Source organism: Myxine glutinosa, chromosome 1 (genome assembly GCF_964187855.1).
Source record: "Myxine glutinosa chromosome 1, kmMyxGlut1.1, whole genome shotgun sequence".
Taxonomy (NCBI): Eukaryota; Metazoa; Chordata; class Myxini; order Myxiniformes; family Myxinidae; genus Myxine; species Myxine glutinosa.
Genome location: NC_136261.1, coordinates 49,414,256 through 49,433,539, shown reverse-complemented (window position 1 = coordinate 49,433,539; position 19,284 = coordinate 49,414,256). Strand labels below are relative to the sequence as shown.

General features: G+C 40.9%; 1 protein-coding gene across 1 annotated transcript in view; it reads right to left on the bottom strand.

Moving 5' to 3' along the window:
* Window positions 1-19,284, bottom strand: part of LOC137423610 (A disintegrin and metalloproteinase with thrombospondin motifs 6-like) — a 353,906-nt gene that overhangs the window by 144,125 nt on the left and 190,497 nt on the right. The window contains exon 12 of the mRNA XM_078770793.1: window positions 10,987-11,030. Coding sequence (XP_078626919.1) covers window positions 10,987-11,030 — 44 coding nt within the window. The remainder of the gene's footprint in view (window positions 1-10,986; window positions 11,031-19,284) is intronic.

Genomic DNA, 19,284 nt, shown 5'->3' with positions numbered 1-19,284 from the left:
GCCATTTTACACCATTTCGACCAATCAAATGTGATGCTTATGTTCTCAACATTGCGGAATATCGAGATTCAGACAAAATGGTGGCTTGAAGGAACTTGCTTGGAAATGCAAAACAAGAGTTTAAATGGCCTTCTTCTCAAGTCTGGGCGGGGTACGGTGTTCTATCAACTCTCTTGTTTCTTCAGTGCCGGTGTATTTTTACAAAACTCTTACGAGTACCTTTACAAACAGAAATTACCCCAGAAAGAAAGGTGTAGAGTCTGATATGAAATAATGCATGGCTTCTCAAAGAGTTATACTGATTTGGTTATGTCAATATATGATTACAATATTATGACTTAATCAAAAATGTTGAAGATGTTCATGATAGGTTATCGCATTGTAAACAACCGGACTATCAGTTTTTGAGTGATTTTTAGCTCACCTGGAGCAAAGTTCAGGGGAGCTTATGCGATGGCGCGTCGTCAATCCGTCAGTCAGTCCGTCCGTCCGTCCGTCCGTCAGTCCATCCGTCAGTCCATCCGTCAGTCCATCCGTCAGTCTGTCCATCTGTCCATCCGTCCATCCATCCATAAACACTTGAAACTTCTTCTCCGAAACCGCTGATGGGATTGCGACCAAATTTGGGACAAATGATATTTGTTGTGTTGTGACTAAAGTTTGTTCTCGGCATTAAAAAAAATCGTGGTGTAAGGGGGTCTACCGGTGGTCAATGTGGATTCAGGTTTGACCCCCCCAAAATAGGCATTTGCTTTTTCCTCTGAAACGACACATGCAATTTCGATGAAACTTCACCACAACCTTCAACACCCGTGATGTACCAAGGTTTGTTCACGGCATTGAAAAAAATCGTGGTGTAAGGGGGTCTACCGGTGGTCAATGTGGATTCAGGTTTGACCCCCCCAAAATAGGCATTTGCTTTTTCCTCTGAAACGACACATGCAATTTCGATGAAACTTCACCACAACCTTCAACACCCGTGATGTACCAAGGTTTGTTCACGGCATTGAAAAAAATCGGGGTGTAAGGGGGTCTACCGGTGGTCAATGTGGATTCAGGTTTGAACACCCAAAATAGGAATTTGCTTTTTCCTCTGAAACTACACATGCAATTTCGATGAAACTTCACCACAACCTTCAACACCCGTGATGTACCAAGGTTTGTTCACGGCATTAAAAACAATCGGGGTCTAAGAAGGTCTATGGGGTGGGCTTGCCCCCCAAAATAGGTATTTTTTTGTTTGTTTATTTAAAGTCTTATGATTATGTTAATATGATTCCACATGCTGCCTTGTCTTCTCGCAGGCATTTAAATTGGTTTAAAATACCTATAGTCAGTGCATATACTGTTTGCATCAGTCAGTGCAGTCAGTAAGTATACTGTTTATTCTACCAGGTGAGCACCAGGGGTATTGCCCCAATGTTTGTTATTCATTTGGCAGTTAAAACCACGTACAAATCATGTAGAAGACCAGTCCTGAGGTTAGTTAAAACTACATACAAATCATATAGGACACAAGTCCTGATGTTAGTTAAAACTACATACAAATCATATAGGAGCCAAGTCCTGATGTTAGTTAAAACAACATACAAATCATATAGGAGACCAGTACTGATGTTAGTTAAAACTACCTACAAATCATGTAGAAGACCAGTACTGATGTTAGTTAAAACTACAGACAAATCATATAGGAGACAAGTCCTGATGTTAGTTAAAACTACATACAAATCATATAGGAGACAAGTCCTGATGTTAGTTAAAACAACATACAAATCATATAGGAGACCAGTCCTGATGTTAGTTAAAACTACAGACAAATCATATAGGAGACCAGTACTGATGTTAGTTAAAACTACCTACAAATCATATAGGAGACAAGTCCTGATGTTAGTTAAAACAACATACAAATCATATAGGAGACCAGTCCTGATGTTAGTTAAAACTACCTACAAATCATATAGGAGACAAGTCTTGATGTTAGTTAAAACTACATACAAATCATATATGAGACCAGTGCTGATGTTAGTTAAAACTACAGACAAATCATATAGGAGACCAGTACTGATGTTAGTTAAAACTACCTACAAATCATATAGGAGACAAGTCTTGATGTTAGTTAAAACTATATACAAATCATATAGACCAGTCCTGATGTTAGTTAAAACTACAGACAAATCATATTGGAGACATGTCCTGATGTTAGTTTAAACTATGCATTTATGTGTCTGTTTTGTCTACAATTTTCTTTATAACTTCAATATTTGTTTAATATCCAACTGTGCAATCATATAGAAAGAAAGAAAACTCAGCACAAAATTCACACAATGTTAAACATGGTAAACAGCAGGAAATTCACATGGAGAACCACAGTTGTTGGCCAAGTTTGACCAGTTCAACTCTACAAGCAGCAGACGAAGGAAGACTTAAAACGAACTCAAAGCAGAAGCTAACTGCAGGATGAAGGTAGCCAAATGTAAACCTCAAAAGTTCTTTTTGTGATGCTGAACCTCTATTTAAATACACACTCGTTTAATGGCCTTCTGAGAAAGCCTTTTACTGGAATTCTCACCAATTAGGCAACACGGAAATGCTCAAAAAATAACAATTTCAGTACATTTCCAAGTACTACATGATGCAAGAAAGATCTCCTGACAAAACAACAACCAGGAAGTCACACCACCAAGCCAACACAGAACTGACCACTGAGTGACAACTTTGGTAACCAGGCTCCAGAGTTGATGCTCAAGCGTCTTTGGGGTTCCTGAAAAGCGCTATATAAAATAAATGCATGATGCTATGTTCATCTTAACTTCTTAAAGTCACTTCCATGATCTCCCATCCAAGCTGAAGCTTTCCTGAACACAGTTTTGTAGATCTACTCAATGCATCTGCAGTTGTCTTACACATGTGGTTCATGCTCCAGGTAATGTCTCAGCTTGCCATGATACAGTACTTAAGTCTGCACATCAGTGGAGTTTGCATCCAGGAAAGATGTGGCTGCAAATCTACAAGCTTTAGTTTTGTGTATCACTTGATATGCTAATTGACTTCTTCATTAAAAAGTGAGAGCAGAGGCAGCTAACACTGAAGCTGTTATACAAGCTTGATTGGTGCTACCAGGTGCAGAGGGAGTTGCTAATGTAGAGGAATCATGCGTAGATGTATAAAAGGGTGGGAGAACATGGAGGGTAAGGGGTGGAAAAAGGAGAAGGGGGGGGGGGAGGGTAATTGGTGTGTATTTAGCTAGAACAGAGCAAGCCGTGGTGATGAATTGAAAAGAGAAAGGCAATGCAATATGTCCATACAATAACTCTAATACAACAAGCATTCTGAGTATTGCGCTGCAATACATGTCCCCTACCAAAGTTCAAAGTGCCATAACTTTGTCAAAAATGATCGAATAAGCAAATTTATGCACGGTTGATGCTGGTTTTCAAACTTGATCTGAGGTATGCTGAGACACGTGTGTCACGTCTCGTCTCGTTGATAAGCCCACAAGGTCGCTCCGTGGAGCGGCCTGCACGTATTGCACTGTGTGAATTATATAAATTATTACCAACTCACGGTCTGAGGTACTAGCGATTCAAGAGATATCCATTTTAAAAAAATATTTTCGTTTAATTAACGATATCTGCCAAACCACGTGCCTTATCGCAAATTCCAAAAGGACATTTTAGTAGAATGACATGCTGAACAGATCTGTGAAGTTTCCCCTCGATTGGATCAAAAAAGAGGGAGGAGCTCGGTTTTAAAGGTTCATGCTTAAAAACGTCATAACTCTGAAACCATGTGTAATTTATTATATTTTTCGGTTCACGATCAATGATCGATGTGTATATACATATGTTGCTCGGCTTGGCTCCACCCCTCCGGAAATCGTGCGCTGTGTCACGTTGTTGACATTCGCGAGACAAGGCTGAGGGCTCGCAGTGCGGCTTGAGGAGAACTCGAGAATAAACAAGAGATATCCATTTAAAAAATATTTTCGCTTAATTAACGATATTTCTGCCAAACCACGCGCCCTATCGCAAATTCCAAAAGGACATTTTAGTAGATTGATATGCTGAACAGATCTGTGAAGATTCCCCTCGATTGGATAAAAAATGAGAGAGGAGCTCAGTTTTAAAGGTTCATGCTTAAAAACGTCATAACTCTGAAACCATGTGTAATTTATTATATTTTTCGGTTCACGATCAATGATCGATGTGTATATATATGTTGCTCGGCTTGGCTCCGCCCCTCCGGAAAGCGCGCGCTGTGTCGTGCTGTTGACGTTCGCGAGACAAGGCTGAGGACGCAAGGTGCGGCTTGAGGAGAACTCGAGAATAAACAAGAGATATACATTTAAAAAAATATTTTCGTTTAATTAACGATATCTGCCAAACCACGCGCCCTATCGCAAATTCCAAAAGGACATTTTAGTAGATTGATATGCTGAACAGATCTGTGAAGTTTCCCCCAGATTGGATCAAAAATGAGGGAGGAGCTCAGTTTTAAAGGTGCATGCTTAAAAACGTCATAACTCTGAAACCATCAGTAATTTATTATATTTTTCGGTTCACGATCAATGATCGATGTGTATATATATGTTGCTCGGCTTGGCTCCGCCCCTCCGGAAAGCGTGCGCTGTGTCGTGCTGTTAACGTTCGCGAGACGAGGCTGAGGGCTCGCGGTGCGGCTTGAGGAGAACTCTAGAATAAACAAGAGATATCCATTTTTAAAAATATTTTCGTTTAATTAACGATATCTGCCAAACCACGCGCCCTATCGCAAATTCCAAAACGACATTTTAGTAGATTGATATGCTGAACAGATCTGTGAAGTTTCCCCTCGATTGGATCAAAAATGAGGGAGGAGCTCAGTTTTAAAGGTTCATGCTTAAAAACATCATAACTCTGAAACCATGTGACGCATGACGTCATGCTCGCTGACTTTTTTGTTCGTCATGGGTATGCGATTCCGCCTGCAAAGTTGGGCCTCAATCCGTTCAGCCGTTGCAGAGAAAAAGGGGTTTTCATGTTTTCACGAAAAACAATATGGCGACCGAACCACGTGACCTGTGACGTCATAATTAACATTAAAATATTCTACAGACCGAGTCCATCATATGGTGAAAATGTTATGTCAATCGGTCCTATTATTGCAGAGAAATTGGTTTTTAAAGGAAATTAAAACTTTAAATGGCACTGAGTTAAGGATCATCAGAATTATCAGAATTCCAAAAGTTCAAAGTGCCATAACTTTCTCAAAAATGATCGAAACGTCGTGAAGTTCGAACTCGATCTGTAACTTATCATGAGGAAACCATATGCCAAGTTTGAAATCATTAGCATTAAGAGTTTAGAAAAAAAGTCCGGAAAACTGTTCTTTGCGTGACGGACTGACGGACGGAGGGACGGCGTGCAAACCTATAGTTCCCTCCGGTGTACACCGGTAGGGGACTAATAAGAAAGACACGGGGAAAAAACTGACAAAGTTGCCTTCAAAATGACTGCAATTTAACTGATAATTACGAAAATGGCCGGAAAATGAAAAATAAAAATTGCAAGACAATTTAAATTCAGAAAAAGGGGGGAGGGATGGGACAGAAATTTGATGGTTGGAGAAATAAAGAGTGAGAAAAGGGAAAGGAGTTGGGAGAAGATAGGCATAATTAGAGGAGCGGGAGTGGACATGTATGAAACATTATGAATCTGATGAACAACAGATATTTTTGTATCTATAATATGTAGATGGCCTCTAACATCACATGAATATGGCCATTCAGCACCTTGTCCCAGCTGCTGCAATACTACTTCTCCCAATTTACAAAAAGTCACATTGCCCTTTAACTGGCAAAAATGACCGCACTGTTGTCACAACCTGCGGCAAACTCCGGTAACGGGCCAATTGGGAAACGTGCATTTGAAACACTCGCAAAATATGAACAGTACGATTGGGAAACACATTTAATGCGTGATTAAAAACTAAACTCGAAACCTCTTATCCATGTCACCCTCCCCGTGGTTAAATCAGAATGAGCTGATTCATCACATAGTCACGGATTGCTTAACCCCAACACGGGGCCGATCAAAAATTACGCAACGCTATTTTTAAAGTAATTTGCATAATGTATCACTTCATTACATAACATAACACTTGATTACCAAGCATTCTGAGATACCCTGCCTTCTGACGGCTTGATTAAACAGTACTATGATTTGACAGATGATTACATTTTTTGGGGTCTCTCATTGTGAATGACATTCGACCCAAACAAAGCCAATGGAATTCTGATGCAACAAACCCGGGCAGTGTATAATCAGCAAATGCCTACAGGCCTAATGTGTTAGGCCCACCAGAAAACCAAGATGGCAGCCATATAATTTTGGTTCGGAGCTATGGTGGGTGGAGTCAAGCGACAGATGTATGTGTGGTCCAGCAGCAGTCCGACAAATGGATGCACATTTCAAAAATAGACACCCAACAAGAACCCCAACAACAAGAGCAACAGCAACAGCAACGGGAAGTTATTGTAGATCTGCGACATGTCGCAGGTAAAAACAGTCCAGATGTGTCAATGGTTATAATTTGCACACCGAGGATAAACATAAAATTTTAAAGCTTGCTTACAGTGCATTCAGAAAGTATTCAGACCCCTTCACTTTTTCACATTTTGTTATGTTGCAGCCTTATGCTGAAATTGTTTAAATTCATTTTTTCCCTCATAAATCTACACTCATTACCCCATAATGAAAAAGAGAAAACAGGATTTTAGAAAGTTTTGCAAATTTATTAAAAAGAAAAAACTGAAATATCACATTGAAAGCCCATAGAATCTTGTTTCTCACAGTCCGAGAGTCCTGTAGATGCTTTTTGGCAAACTCCAAGCGGGCTTTCATGTGTCTTTCACTGAGGAGAGGCTACTGTCTGGCCACTCTGCCAGAAAGCCCAGATCGGTGGAGTGTTGCAGTAATGGTTGTCCTTCTGGAAGTTTCTCCCATCTCCACACAGGATCTCTGGAGCTCAGCCAGAGTGACCATCGGGTTCTTGGTCACCTATCTTACCAAGGCCCTTCTCCAACAATTGCTCAGGTTGGCCGGGCGGCCAGCTCTAGGAAGAGTCCTGGTTGTTCCAAACTTCTTCCATTTTTAGAATTATGGAGGCCACGATGCTCTTGGGAACCTTCAATTCAGCAGAATTTTTTTTGTAGGCTTCCCCAAATCTGTGCCTCGACACAATCGACTCGACTGCTCTGCAGGCAGTTCCTTCGACCTCATGGCTTGGTTTTTGCTCTGATATGCATTGTCAGCTGTGATACCTTATATAGACAGGTGTGTGCCTTTCCAAATCATGTCCAATCAATTTAATTTACCACAGGTGGACTCCAATCAAGGTGTAGAAACATCTCAAAGATGATCAAGAGAAATGGGAGGCACCTGCGCTAAATTTCAAGTGTCATAGCAAAGGGTATGAGTACTTATGTCAATGTGATATTTCAGTTTTTTATTTTTAAGAAATTTGCAAAACTTTCTTAAATCCTGTTTTCTCTTTGTCATTATGGGGTATTGAGTGTAGATTGATGAGGGAAAATATGAATTTAAACGATTTCAGCATAAGGCTGCAACATAACAAAATGTGAAAAATGTGATGGGGTCTGAATACTTTCTGGATGCACTGTATGTACAGTTGTACACCTTCACAGATCATCCACTAATTTCAATGAATCACTCACGGATGGATCATTTGGGGCTGGCAGGATGGCCTAGAGGTACGCACACTCACCTCTAAGCTGTCTAGCCAGGGTTTGAATCTCAATCCAGCCTTAAACTGTCATCCAGGTGTTTCAAAGACAGGGTGAGTCATCAATGTGCAATCCCTTGGATGATTCAACTGACGTCCCATGGCATTAGTTGGTGGATGTTAAATACCGAAAGGTGTCCTTCACGAAAGTACGCAAGCTGAGCTATCGCTGGCACAATTTCCAAATTCCAAATTCTAGCGGTCTCCTCAAAAACGGAGGTGCTGCCGGACTCCTCACAAACGAAGCTCAACAAGTGTTGAAGCATAGAAGGGAAGGAGGTAATTCTCCATTGTAAAGTCCATTCAAGTTATGAGCAGTGGGGGATGACTGGCATGGGCGAGAAGGGAGGTGGCTGTGAATTTGTCTCGATCACACATGCATAGAGTCATTAGATAATATTTTTACTCTGTCTGCTTGCCTGACAGTCAAATAAAATTGAAAATCATTCCAAACAAGAAACCTACTGTTTTATGGACGTTATAAAGGACACAAATAACAGGCACGAAGGTGGAATTAATGTAACATGCGAGATTGGGTGATGTAATAGACACTGGGGTAAAACTCGGAATTAATTTATTTTTATGCCTTCAAACCTCTTTAGACCTTTATTTAAGATGAATTATATACTTGAAGACTGTAGAACACAAATCGTCTTCATAATATTTCCAAGAACCATGCTATATATTGTATATATATATATATATCATGACAGTGCATGTTATGTGAGAGGGTACAGTATTTGGGTGATGAAGAGGCTTCCAATATGGCTATGTATGATGCTGATTGGCGCTGCATTCTTTGGTGATCAATAAAGCCTCCATCTCTTGAACTGCGATTCAACGTCATCTTATTACAGTATATAAGCGCGGTGTAAAAGTTTGTTTCATCGCGCTAAACTTCTGGATTTTTTAAAACGATCTTTAAAATCATTATTTTATTAAAATTGAAAACTTGCACAGGTTATCCTGGTCTAGGAACTCTCTAGTTTTAAATGTTATTACCTGCGCCACCGAAGGTGGACGGAGATTATGTTTTCACCCCTGTTTATTTGTCTGTGTGCAGGATATCTCAAAAACGTTATTGAAAAGGATTCAGACGAAACTTGGTGGATAGGTTGGGTGTGTGAAAAGGATGTTTGGGTCGATTTTGGTGAAGATCCGGATACTATAATTATTTTAAAGTGATTCTTCACCATTGAGAGATGGGGCCAACAATGATATATAGCATGATATCTCAAACAGTCATGGACGGATTTGGACGAAGCTCGATGGGAGAGTTGGTTCGGTAATAAAAAGAAGCCGATTAGCTTTTGGTTGAGGTCTGGATCCAGATCCGGCCTATCAGTGGGATACAAAATGTAAATTGCTCAGCCTGGCGGAGATATGCGTTCTACCGAGTGACGTTCCAGTTATTACTTGTTTCTGTATTTAAAAAGAAATCCTGTCGATTATGTGTGAAAACACTGCATTAAATACTTTGCACTATGAAATATCCTGTCGGTTATGCGTGAAAACACGTTGCATTAAACAGTCGTACTATTATACTAGAGTGGTATGCTTACACATTGTAAGCAATAATGAACCATACTTCGTATGTAGGTACATAATAAATAGAAGCTTTATGATTATAGGCAAGCATCATTGACCTCCTGCTAAATAACAATTGAGGTTTTTTTTTACGGATGCGTTTATAGTTTTTTTAACGTACATTTTCAATGAGATTTTTTATTTCACAGTTTACAGTTATAGAAATTACAATTTTCAAATGCTATGTTTTTTATGGATGCTTTTCCGATATTTTACCTACATTTTCATTTGCAGACGCTTTTTATTCATTTATGGACATTCTTGTCATAGTTATTTCACATATTACAGTTATAGAAATGACAATTTTCAAATGCTATGTTTTTTATGGATGCTTTTCCGATATTTTACCTACATTTTCATTTGCAGATGCTTTTTATTCATTTTATGGACATTCTTGTCATAGTTATTTCACATATTACAGTTATAGAAATGACAATTTTCAAATGCTAGGTTTTTTATGAATGCGTTTACGTTTTTTTAATGCAAATTTTATTTACGGATGCTTTTTCTTTTCTGTTTTTCATTTACGGACATTATTGTCATGGTTATTTCACATTTTACAGTTATAGAAATTACAATTTTCAAATGCTAGATGTTGACTAAGATTTTTTTTCTTTTGTTTTAATTTTTTTAACGTATGCGTTTATGTTTTTTTTTAACGTACATTTTCATTTACGGATGCTTTCCAACAGTTCTGCGATTCTTCCCGATGTACTGGCTTCGATGTCCGAGTTCCCATTTAGTGGTGGTCCGTTACATTATGGGGCTGCCTGTTACGATTATAAATTTGACCTTGTCAATGTAGTTGTACTCTGACCGGCGAAAAGTACCATAGTGACATTTTGAATTAATTAATTTTAATTAATTAATTTTGAATTAATTTGTTACACATTTTGAGATAAAAAAAAATCAACAAAATATCTGAATTTGTCTCTTCATTTGTCAAGCATGCATGCTTTGTCAATATATGGTTTATGCTTGATAAACGTTACGTTTTATGAATAATTTTCGCAGCCTGAGCCAGAAAAACGCAGCCTGATACCTAACTTCTCCCCATGTGTAATTTGTGTATAGTACTCGAAATGTTCACATAATAGTTACTTTTAATAAATGAAGTATTTTGCAATGATCTGCAATAATGAAAAAAACAATAAAACTTTGAAGTTTAAACATTTTCAGAAAAAAAAACTTACACAAACGTAGACACTGAAGGAGGACATCATGTCCTGTGTCTTATCTATACACGACAATGACTATCTAATTATACAGCTAACTCCAGGCAAAGACTGGTCAGTGCACAGGTGGCCCACTTAAAAAAAAAGATACTATGGGAACTGTAACTTTTACAACCTACATGTAGACAGGACAGCCACATTTAACTCCCAGTGTAAAGCATGGTGATACACGCTCCAGGCAATAGCACAAATTGAATCGTATGTGACTACGGCTCAAATGTGACCATGCTCCAAATGAAGCACAATATGTGGACCTTGGTCAAACCTACCCAGAACGATTCACGAAATAAATATTATCAGGTGAAGAAGACAAGTAGCCAGAACAAAATAAAGGACTAAACTGCAGACAGCAGTAACAGTGAAGGTACATTTAATATATTACCCAGAGTTCCACAAGGTTTGTTCTTGTAAGTGCAGATGTCGTACCTGCAGAGCAACAGAAACAAGGCAGTTAAGCACTGGCATTTGAATTAAGGTGGAAAATATAAACATATAAGAATTATGACTTTTTTTGTCCTCAAAGCTGATCCAAATGATGATGATGATGATGAGAATAACAATAATAATTATGAATCATAATAATCAATTAATTTATAAATGAACAATGTTGATGAGTGGCTTGGATAAGAGTGCAACATTGATTGTAAAAGTCCAGTGGGCTAGAGATACAAACTAATTTTGTGAACTGTGTAAAAGAAATCTGGAAACATAAAATGGTTGTTCAAATATTAAAAGCCTATATTAAGTGGTGGTGCCTCATGTGCAGCCACCCAGCTGCTGGCTGCATTATTTTTTGGTGGACACATCTGCTGCAATGCCTCTCTCTAACCAGTTATCTGGTACTCATTTGCTGACCTCGGAAAGATGACAGGTTAAATCAACCTCACCTGGCGTTAATTCAACAGGATTCGAACTCAGGATCTTAGGAGCCAAAGCCTGCCGCCCTAACCATTAGGCCAACACCAGATATGCCTATATTAAGTGAGAATACTTGTAAAAGTCTGCTCATTAATTGCTGCAGATATGCTTTAATTAACCTTTTTGTCCCCCGCCCCTCCGACAAGATCAGAGATGTTCGACCGATCATCTGTCCATGTACTTTTGTGTACCTGATATTTCAAAAACCGTTGAACATTTGGCTTTCCTTTTCCAGATATCTATTCCTCATGACATTATCTCAACCTGATTAGATCACAGCTGTGATTGGTGGAATTTTGTTGCCATGGCAACCATCTTGGTAAGCTCGTACGGATATTTCAAAAACCGTTTAAGATTTAGCTTTCATGTTACAGAGATATATTCTGCATACCACTCAAAAGGCAGGGGACCCTAGAGTATGAGCTTCTTGTTTTTATTTATTACTTGCAAAATCGAAGATTTTTCAAGTATATTGGTCTGTTACGTTTGTGGTTCTGTCTGTCTGTCTGTTTGTTTGTCTGTTTGTTTGTCTGTTTGTTTGTCTGTTTGTCACCGGCCTACAGGTCACAATTCGAAACCGATCGTCGCGAAACTTCAAGTTGTGTGGGTCGTCCCAATTGCGAAGCCTATTGTTTTTGGGGTCAAATGGTCAAAAGGTCAACATAGGCCAAAGGTCACCAACTTTGCCAAATTTCTAAAATCCTCAATTTTCATCCAATTGACTTGAAATTTGAAGAGGACTTGCATATCTGGTCACTGAATTCAACCACCAAGTATATTTGAGGTCAACATAGGCCAAAAGGTCAACATAGGCCAAATTTCTAAAATCCTCAATTTTCATCCGAGTGACTTGAAATATGAAGACAACTTGCATATCTGGTCACTGAATTCAGCCACCAAGTATTTTTGAGGTCAACATAGGCCAAAAGGTCAACATAGGTCAAAAGGTCAACATAGGCCAAAAGGTCAACAGAGGCCAAATTTCTAAAATCCTCAATTTTCATCCAATTGACTTGAAATTTGAAGATGACTTGCATATCTGGTCACTGAATTCAACCACAAATTATATTTTAGGTGAACATAGGCCAAAAGGTCAACATAGGCCAAGTTTTTTAAATCCTCAATTTTCATCCGATTGACTTGAAAATTGAACAGCATTTGCACATTGAGTCACTAAATAGGAAAACTAAATATTTTTGAGGTCAAAATGTCAAAGGTCAACTCAAGGTCAACATTACAAAATCATCATTTTTCATCTGAAAAATCGTCACTTTTCTTCCTATTGACCCGAGCTTTGATCAAGATTGTCAATTTTAATATTGATGAAATGGACAATTTTCTGTATCAATGGATTTTTTTTTCTTGGGGGTGGGGGGCAGATTTTTCAAGTATCGTGCATGACGTCTTCTTGTTTATTTATCAATAAAGCCATTAGAGACACCATTAACACATTTTTGTCGACCAGAAAATGTAGACAATAATGGGGAATGTTTTGACAACCTAATAGAAGTAACCTTCATCCAGAATAAGTTAATGAACCCTGTTCTTTCCTGTTTCACTCACCTGGAATTTATCTGGCAAAGGTTGACGGTTTGTGTTTATAAATGTGAAACTTAAAGTTCGGATAAATCTGTCAAAGTGAACGAGTGCAGGATGAAAGATGGGGAGGTAGGGTAAATTTAGCTGGCACAGCACCACAAACTGGTAATGGTTGTAGTTTTTTTTCAAATCCTAATGGTAATTGCTACACGGAGTCTTCTTCTTTGTTGTTGTACACCATAATGTCTGGAGAGAGAGTTTGCATGGGAATTGCATAAATTAACCGGAAGGCCAAATAAATGTCACATATATGTATGAGGTTAAGGTGGTGGGAGGAGGGGGTGGGAGGGGGGGTGGGGTGGGGGGTGGGGTGGGGGGTTCGGTGGGAAAGCTAAACTGTGAAATTTAAAATTGAGATTTTTCAATATACTGCATTTCCGCAGGGGATTATGGGGTTAAAGAGAGCATGTGTTCTTTCTGGTAAATTACTTTATTATTTTTTTTATAATATAAGGCTCATACAAGAGGTTGCACATATATCAGATATTGGACTGAGACATGACAGAGCAGTGTACCCTTTTGATGAATTAGACATTAGTAGACAACGGAAAAATCTAATCAATGGAATTTGAACCTGGGATCACAGAATTATGAAAAATGTGGAAGAAGGTGAAGAGATGATGAAAGCAAAGAGAGGAATTAAGAGATGTGGGACATTGGACATGGAGTGTTAAAGGGTGATGTGAGGAAGGGGAAAGGAGAATTTCCCCATTTTGCATGGATAATAAATATACCTCAACCACTGATGGCATTGATGGTAAGAAACACACACACACACACACACACACACACACACACACACACACACACACACACACACACACACACACACACACACACACACACACACACACACACACACACACACACATACACACACCATACCTAAGCTCTTTGTAATTACATTTTTTGAATACAGTGTCGAGGCTCTTGGAGATACAAGAGCAAATAACTGACCAGGACGTAACAGAACAAAAGGACAGTCGAAAGATAGGGGGAAACGTACCAACAGCAGGCTTGAAGGACAAAATAGAGGGAGACATGGGGAAAAATAAGGGATGCGCAGATGAATGAGAGCAAGGGGAGGACTCAGGGAGTGACAAGATGGATACAGCCACAAACTCTCAGAAATTGAAGGCAAAACTGGCACCTGGAATGAGGATGGCTTGGGGAGAGTTGATGAGGGTAGAAAAGATCATGGTTGTGGATGGGAGAAGACTGGGGATGGTGGTGAACAGCTGTATTGAAGTACTCGAGGGAAGAATGGGATTGAAGAGACTGAGGAAGTTGGTTCCACAGGTGGGAAAAACGAGGAAGGAATGAGTGAAGGTGAGTAGGATAGTGGATTAGGTAGTTTCACCAGGAGGGGTTACTGGCAGACCACGTGCACCCCACAGATACCTGGGGGAGGGAGAGAGAGCAGGGAAAGGGCAGAGGGTGCAATACCAGAAAGGACGTAGTAGACGACAGAGAGAGGTCAGACCTGTCGGCGATGTAAAAGTGATAGGCCCATAGACTCAGCTTCAACGTGGGAGATTACAATGACTTTGAAGGCCTTTTGTTTACTTGGCATCAAGCTAAGCAAGGTGTGAGGCAAGGGAGCCAGCCCAGAGTGGAGAGCAGTACCCCATGAAGCTGGGGATAAAGGCTTTGTGGGTCGATAAAAGTTCAGGTGTGGCAAGGAAAGAAGACTGCATGATGAAGAATGCCCAGTTAGCGACTGGCTTTGGGAACCAACTGAGATATGTAGTTTGCCCAAAGAAGATCATGGCTGATGGTGAGGCCCAAAAGTGTGACTGACTAAACTTCATCAAGAGGATTGTTAAGAAAATAGATGGGGTTTCATCAGAAGGTCTTTTCAGAGAGATAGTGAGAGTGTGAGATTTCTCGGGATTGAAAGACATATTCCAAGTGCTTTACAAGCTCCTGATTCTACCAATGTCTACAGAGAGGGAAGAGGCAGTTGCCTGCCAATTTGAAGGTTCAGGTATGTTACGGAAGAGAGTGGAGTCGTCAGAAAAGAGTTAACGAGGATTTTCCAGAGTCAGTAAGATGCTATGATGTTGGCTGACTTCCAGGCAGATGGAATATGACCTCCGGCAAATGATAGGGTGAATATAACAGAAAGAGGATGTGCAAGAGCAGCAGAGCAGGCTTTTAGGGCACATGTGCTGATGCAATCCAGGTCAGTTGCAGAACTGAGTTGAGGGTTTCCAGAAACTTCTCCACCTTCTCAGGTGAAAAAGACAGAGTCCAAAGAAGTTGCGTGTGACTACATCGGTTGAGTTCACGAGCAGTCGGCTGTGGTGTCATTTGACATGAAGGAAGGGATGGAAGGGGAGCATACCCCAGAGACAGAATTGACAAAGTTCAATCTCGAGATTGGGCAGATGTTGTTTTATGGCTTTCCTGAGAGTGGACACACTTGTTTCAGACTTTTTGGAATGCATTGAGATTGCCTTTGGGTGGATTTGTTTTCCAGGAAAAGAAGAAAATAATGCAAGTTATTTCAATGCAACTGCCTCATCGCATGATTAAGTGTACCTTGGGCAGGAGGAATGGATGATATGGAAGACGAGATGGGACGAATCATTGCATAACAGAGAGCTGGTTTCTGTGGAAGAATTACCAGGCCGAGTTAATATCGGGGGCAGGAGATATAGGAAGTGAGATGGTGGCTTGCAGTCCTTGCCAGTCAGCTTGAGTGAATCACCAGACTCAATGGCACTGAGGCAGTGCTCTAAAAATATCCAAAGTTGACTGTCACAAGCATATGATCTGAAGAACCAATATTGGAGCAGAGGAATAACAGCAGACATAGCAGGAAAGTTGGTTATTAGAAGAAACCTGGGTTGGAAAATTCACAGATTGAATCAGTCCCATGGAGTCAAAGAAGTCCTTTGTTGCTGTGCTGTGTTTGGTGAAAGAGGTACCAACACCAGGCTAATTGGCATGGTGACAGTTTGAATCACCACATACGAGGAAGAGAGAGTTGGGATGAGTGGTTAAAAGTTTGTCAGTGTTGGTAAAGTGGGAGATGCAAATGGAGTCACACCTGTTCGTTAGGAGGACGTTAAAACACAGACAAACAGGAGGTGGTTGTGGAGGGGAAAGCGCAACCAAAGGTACTCCTGGGGGTTATGAGGGGAAGGCTTGCATGTGGGCAGTGGGAAATTGAATTATTGACATAAACTGCTACGCCGCCATCGGAATGGGGTTCAGGCCTGTCAAACTGGAAGATATACTACCCCGGTACAGATACCGAGGAATGAGGGACATCCTGTGGGAGGAAGGATTTTGTTAGGCAGATAATATCAGGTGTACGAGTGGCAGCCTGGATGGAGAGATATGCCAAATATTTGAGTGAAGACCTTGTATGTTGGAGGTCCAGATAGTTAGGAATGGGATGGTGGTGGGAGGGGGCGTGGGGGGTTGCTCTTGCCAGGGAGTGGGAATGAGGGAGGAGCCAGGGGAGGATGGAGAGGGGGAGGTGGGAAGATGTCGAATGGGACATGGGGTGTGCATGTATGCTGGGGAAACAGAGAGGGAGTGGGTTGCCGGGGGAAGCAGAGATGGAGCGTGATGCTGGGGAAGCAGAAAGGGAGCCGGACCTGGAAGAAGCAGAGATGGAGTGGGATGCTGGAGAAGCAGAAATGGAGTGGGATGCTGGAGAAGCAGAGATGGAGTGGGATGCTGGAGAAGCAGAGATGGAGTGTGATACTGGGGAAGCAGAGAAGGTTCAGGACGCTGAGAAAGCAAAGAGGGGGCGTGACACTGGGGAAGTAAGTGGGAAGATTGAACATTTAAAAATTTCCGTTTAAAAAGGCTTAAGTTGATGGAGTGAGAGTAGAGGGGTCAATATACGAAAAAAACTCACCTAACCCCAAAAAAATTGATACAAAAGGTTTTTCAATGGATTCTGGTACCATTGGGCATGCTGAATAACATACTAAAAATCTAGTAACATCTGACTTCCGGAAAGGGGTCATTTTCAAGATGGCGTCCAAGATGGCCGCCGGGAGCTTAAAATGGCCATATCTCAATTATTATTCAACCTAGAAAGGTGGTTTTGGTGTCTAACCCTAGGTTTTAGGGCCCAAGGAATCCAATTGAATCAATAAAATTACCATCAGTTAATTATTTATTGACAAGTCCAAGATGGCATCCCAAGGTGACATCCTGATCCACTAAAATGGCTCTGTCGAATAGCAGTCAACCTAGAGAGATTTTTTCAGTGTGCATACCTAGGTTTAAGGCACCCAGGAAATCATCAAAATTACTTAAATAAGCACAAAGTAATCAGGTAATCCAGTAAGCCAGGTTTACCAGCCCATTAGGCATTTGTTGTCTTATACAGTTAGTCGCTATTCATCGTCATCCTCCGACTCCTCTGGAAGAAACTTGTTATGTGGATTGTCACATTCTTCAAGTTGGCACGGTCCACAGGCAGTAGTACATGGTAGTCCATATCGTCGACAAGTGCAGCGGAGTGTCTTGCTGGCAGTGGAGCAGTTACAATGAATGACCTTCAAGAGACTGTCTGGAGCAGCGTTCATTCTTGACATAAGTGGGACAAACTGATTATCCTGCAGGCTCCACCCACATTTCATGGCATCCATACCCTCTTCTTTTCCCATCCACACCATGATCTGGTAGTACGCTCCACGACAGTGAAGTTTGGTAGCAGATTCAGTTGGGGGCAGACGTTCGGGTGTTACAAAAGACGAAGCAGAGACAACCTTCTTGCTGAAGGTGTTATATCGCATTGTTGCAAGGGAATCTTTGCACTTGCCACCAAAGAGGATAGCCATTACTCGGCATCCAAGGTCATCGATCACCTCTGTGGTCTGGTTTGGGATGGTGAATGTGTTGGCACAAGACCGAAGGACAGGGTCTCCTTTTACAAGCTTCTGGAAAGCAGTCTTTTTGCCAACACCAAAAATCCGAGAAGTCGTGTCACAACTCGTCATGGCATGGATGAATATCAACTGAGAACACATGTCATGTCCGAGGATTTCTTTTAGACGGTTGATGTCATACACTTTAAAACTGCCATCAGCTTTGGACTTGTCTGATCTGAAATAAAGGCTCTTACTGTCTCCCTGCGCATAGTAAAGGAGTAAGACAAGGAGATCAGTATCTTCTCCAATCAGTGTAGTGGTGTGTAGAAGAGATGCCTCCACTGCAGCCTTTACTATATCTACGTCAGCATCTCCAGGTGCATTGACCACAGTGCAATACCTTTCTCTCAGTTCATCACTTATCATCCCGATCAGTCTCTGTTTATTGATATCGCCTGACAGGACCTCCTCCTTCTTGCCTGAGAACTTTGTATCAGCAGTGAAGCTGACAATGGGATGAATATTGTGTCCTCTTCTCTGATGCGTGTTGTCTTTAATGGACGACCCTTCCTCATAGCCATCAAAGACAATGGTCGTAGCTGAACCATAATGCTGGATGGTGAAGTCAGCATATGACTGCGCTATTTCAACATAGCTTTCTCCACTCTTCCATGGTATTCTGTGAAGGAGTGAACCTCCATCAAGGACATGGATCTCCGTTTCTGGTACAGAATCTAGGATGGCATCACTTGCATGATCACAGATCGCGTGAGCTAGTTGTGGCTTATCAGCCTTTCGGAAGATGTTTCTGGCTTCAAAGAGGGCAGGAGGGAAAGGACTGAGCTCATAACTCATAACCTCCTGCAATGATAGCTCCCCAGTTTGGGGGACTACCAGGAAACGTTGAAAAAGAAGTGCAGAATCAATGGTTCGATCAGGAGCGACCTTTATAGCTGATGTTTGTCCAAAGGTTCTGGCTTTATCCTTTCTACTGAATGAGAATGTGAATGCATACTGTCCAATCATTTTGTGCATGATTTTGCATCCAACAGACTCATATTCATGCACATTCACACCTTCCTGAGCCACAACACCAGCCACAACACTTAATGAAGAGTCTGGCGAGAAAGGTGAGCATCCTACAAGTTTTGAACTGATCTCCTCCAGGTCAGCAGCGTCCCTTTTCATCCTTGACTCCGTCAAATCCTTGTGCTGTTCAGATGTCATGTATGACAGGTTTGTGAACTCCTGCATTGCGATATTGTACTCTGATGTTATGGGGCTTGACATGGTCCAAAGGGCTCTCTGCTCTTCAGACAATC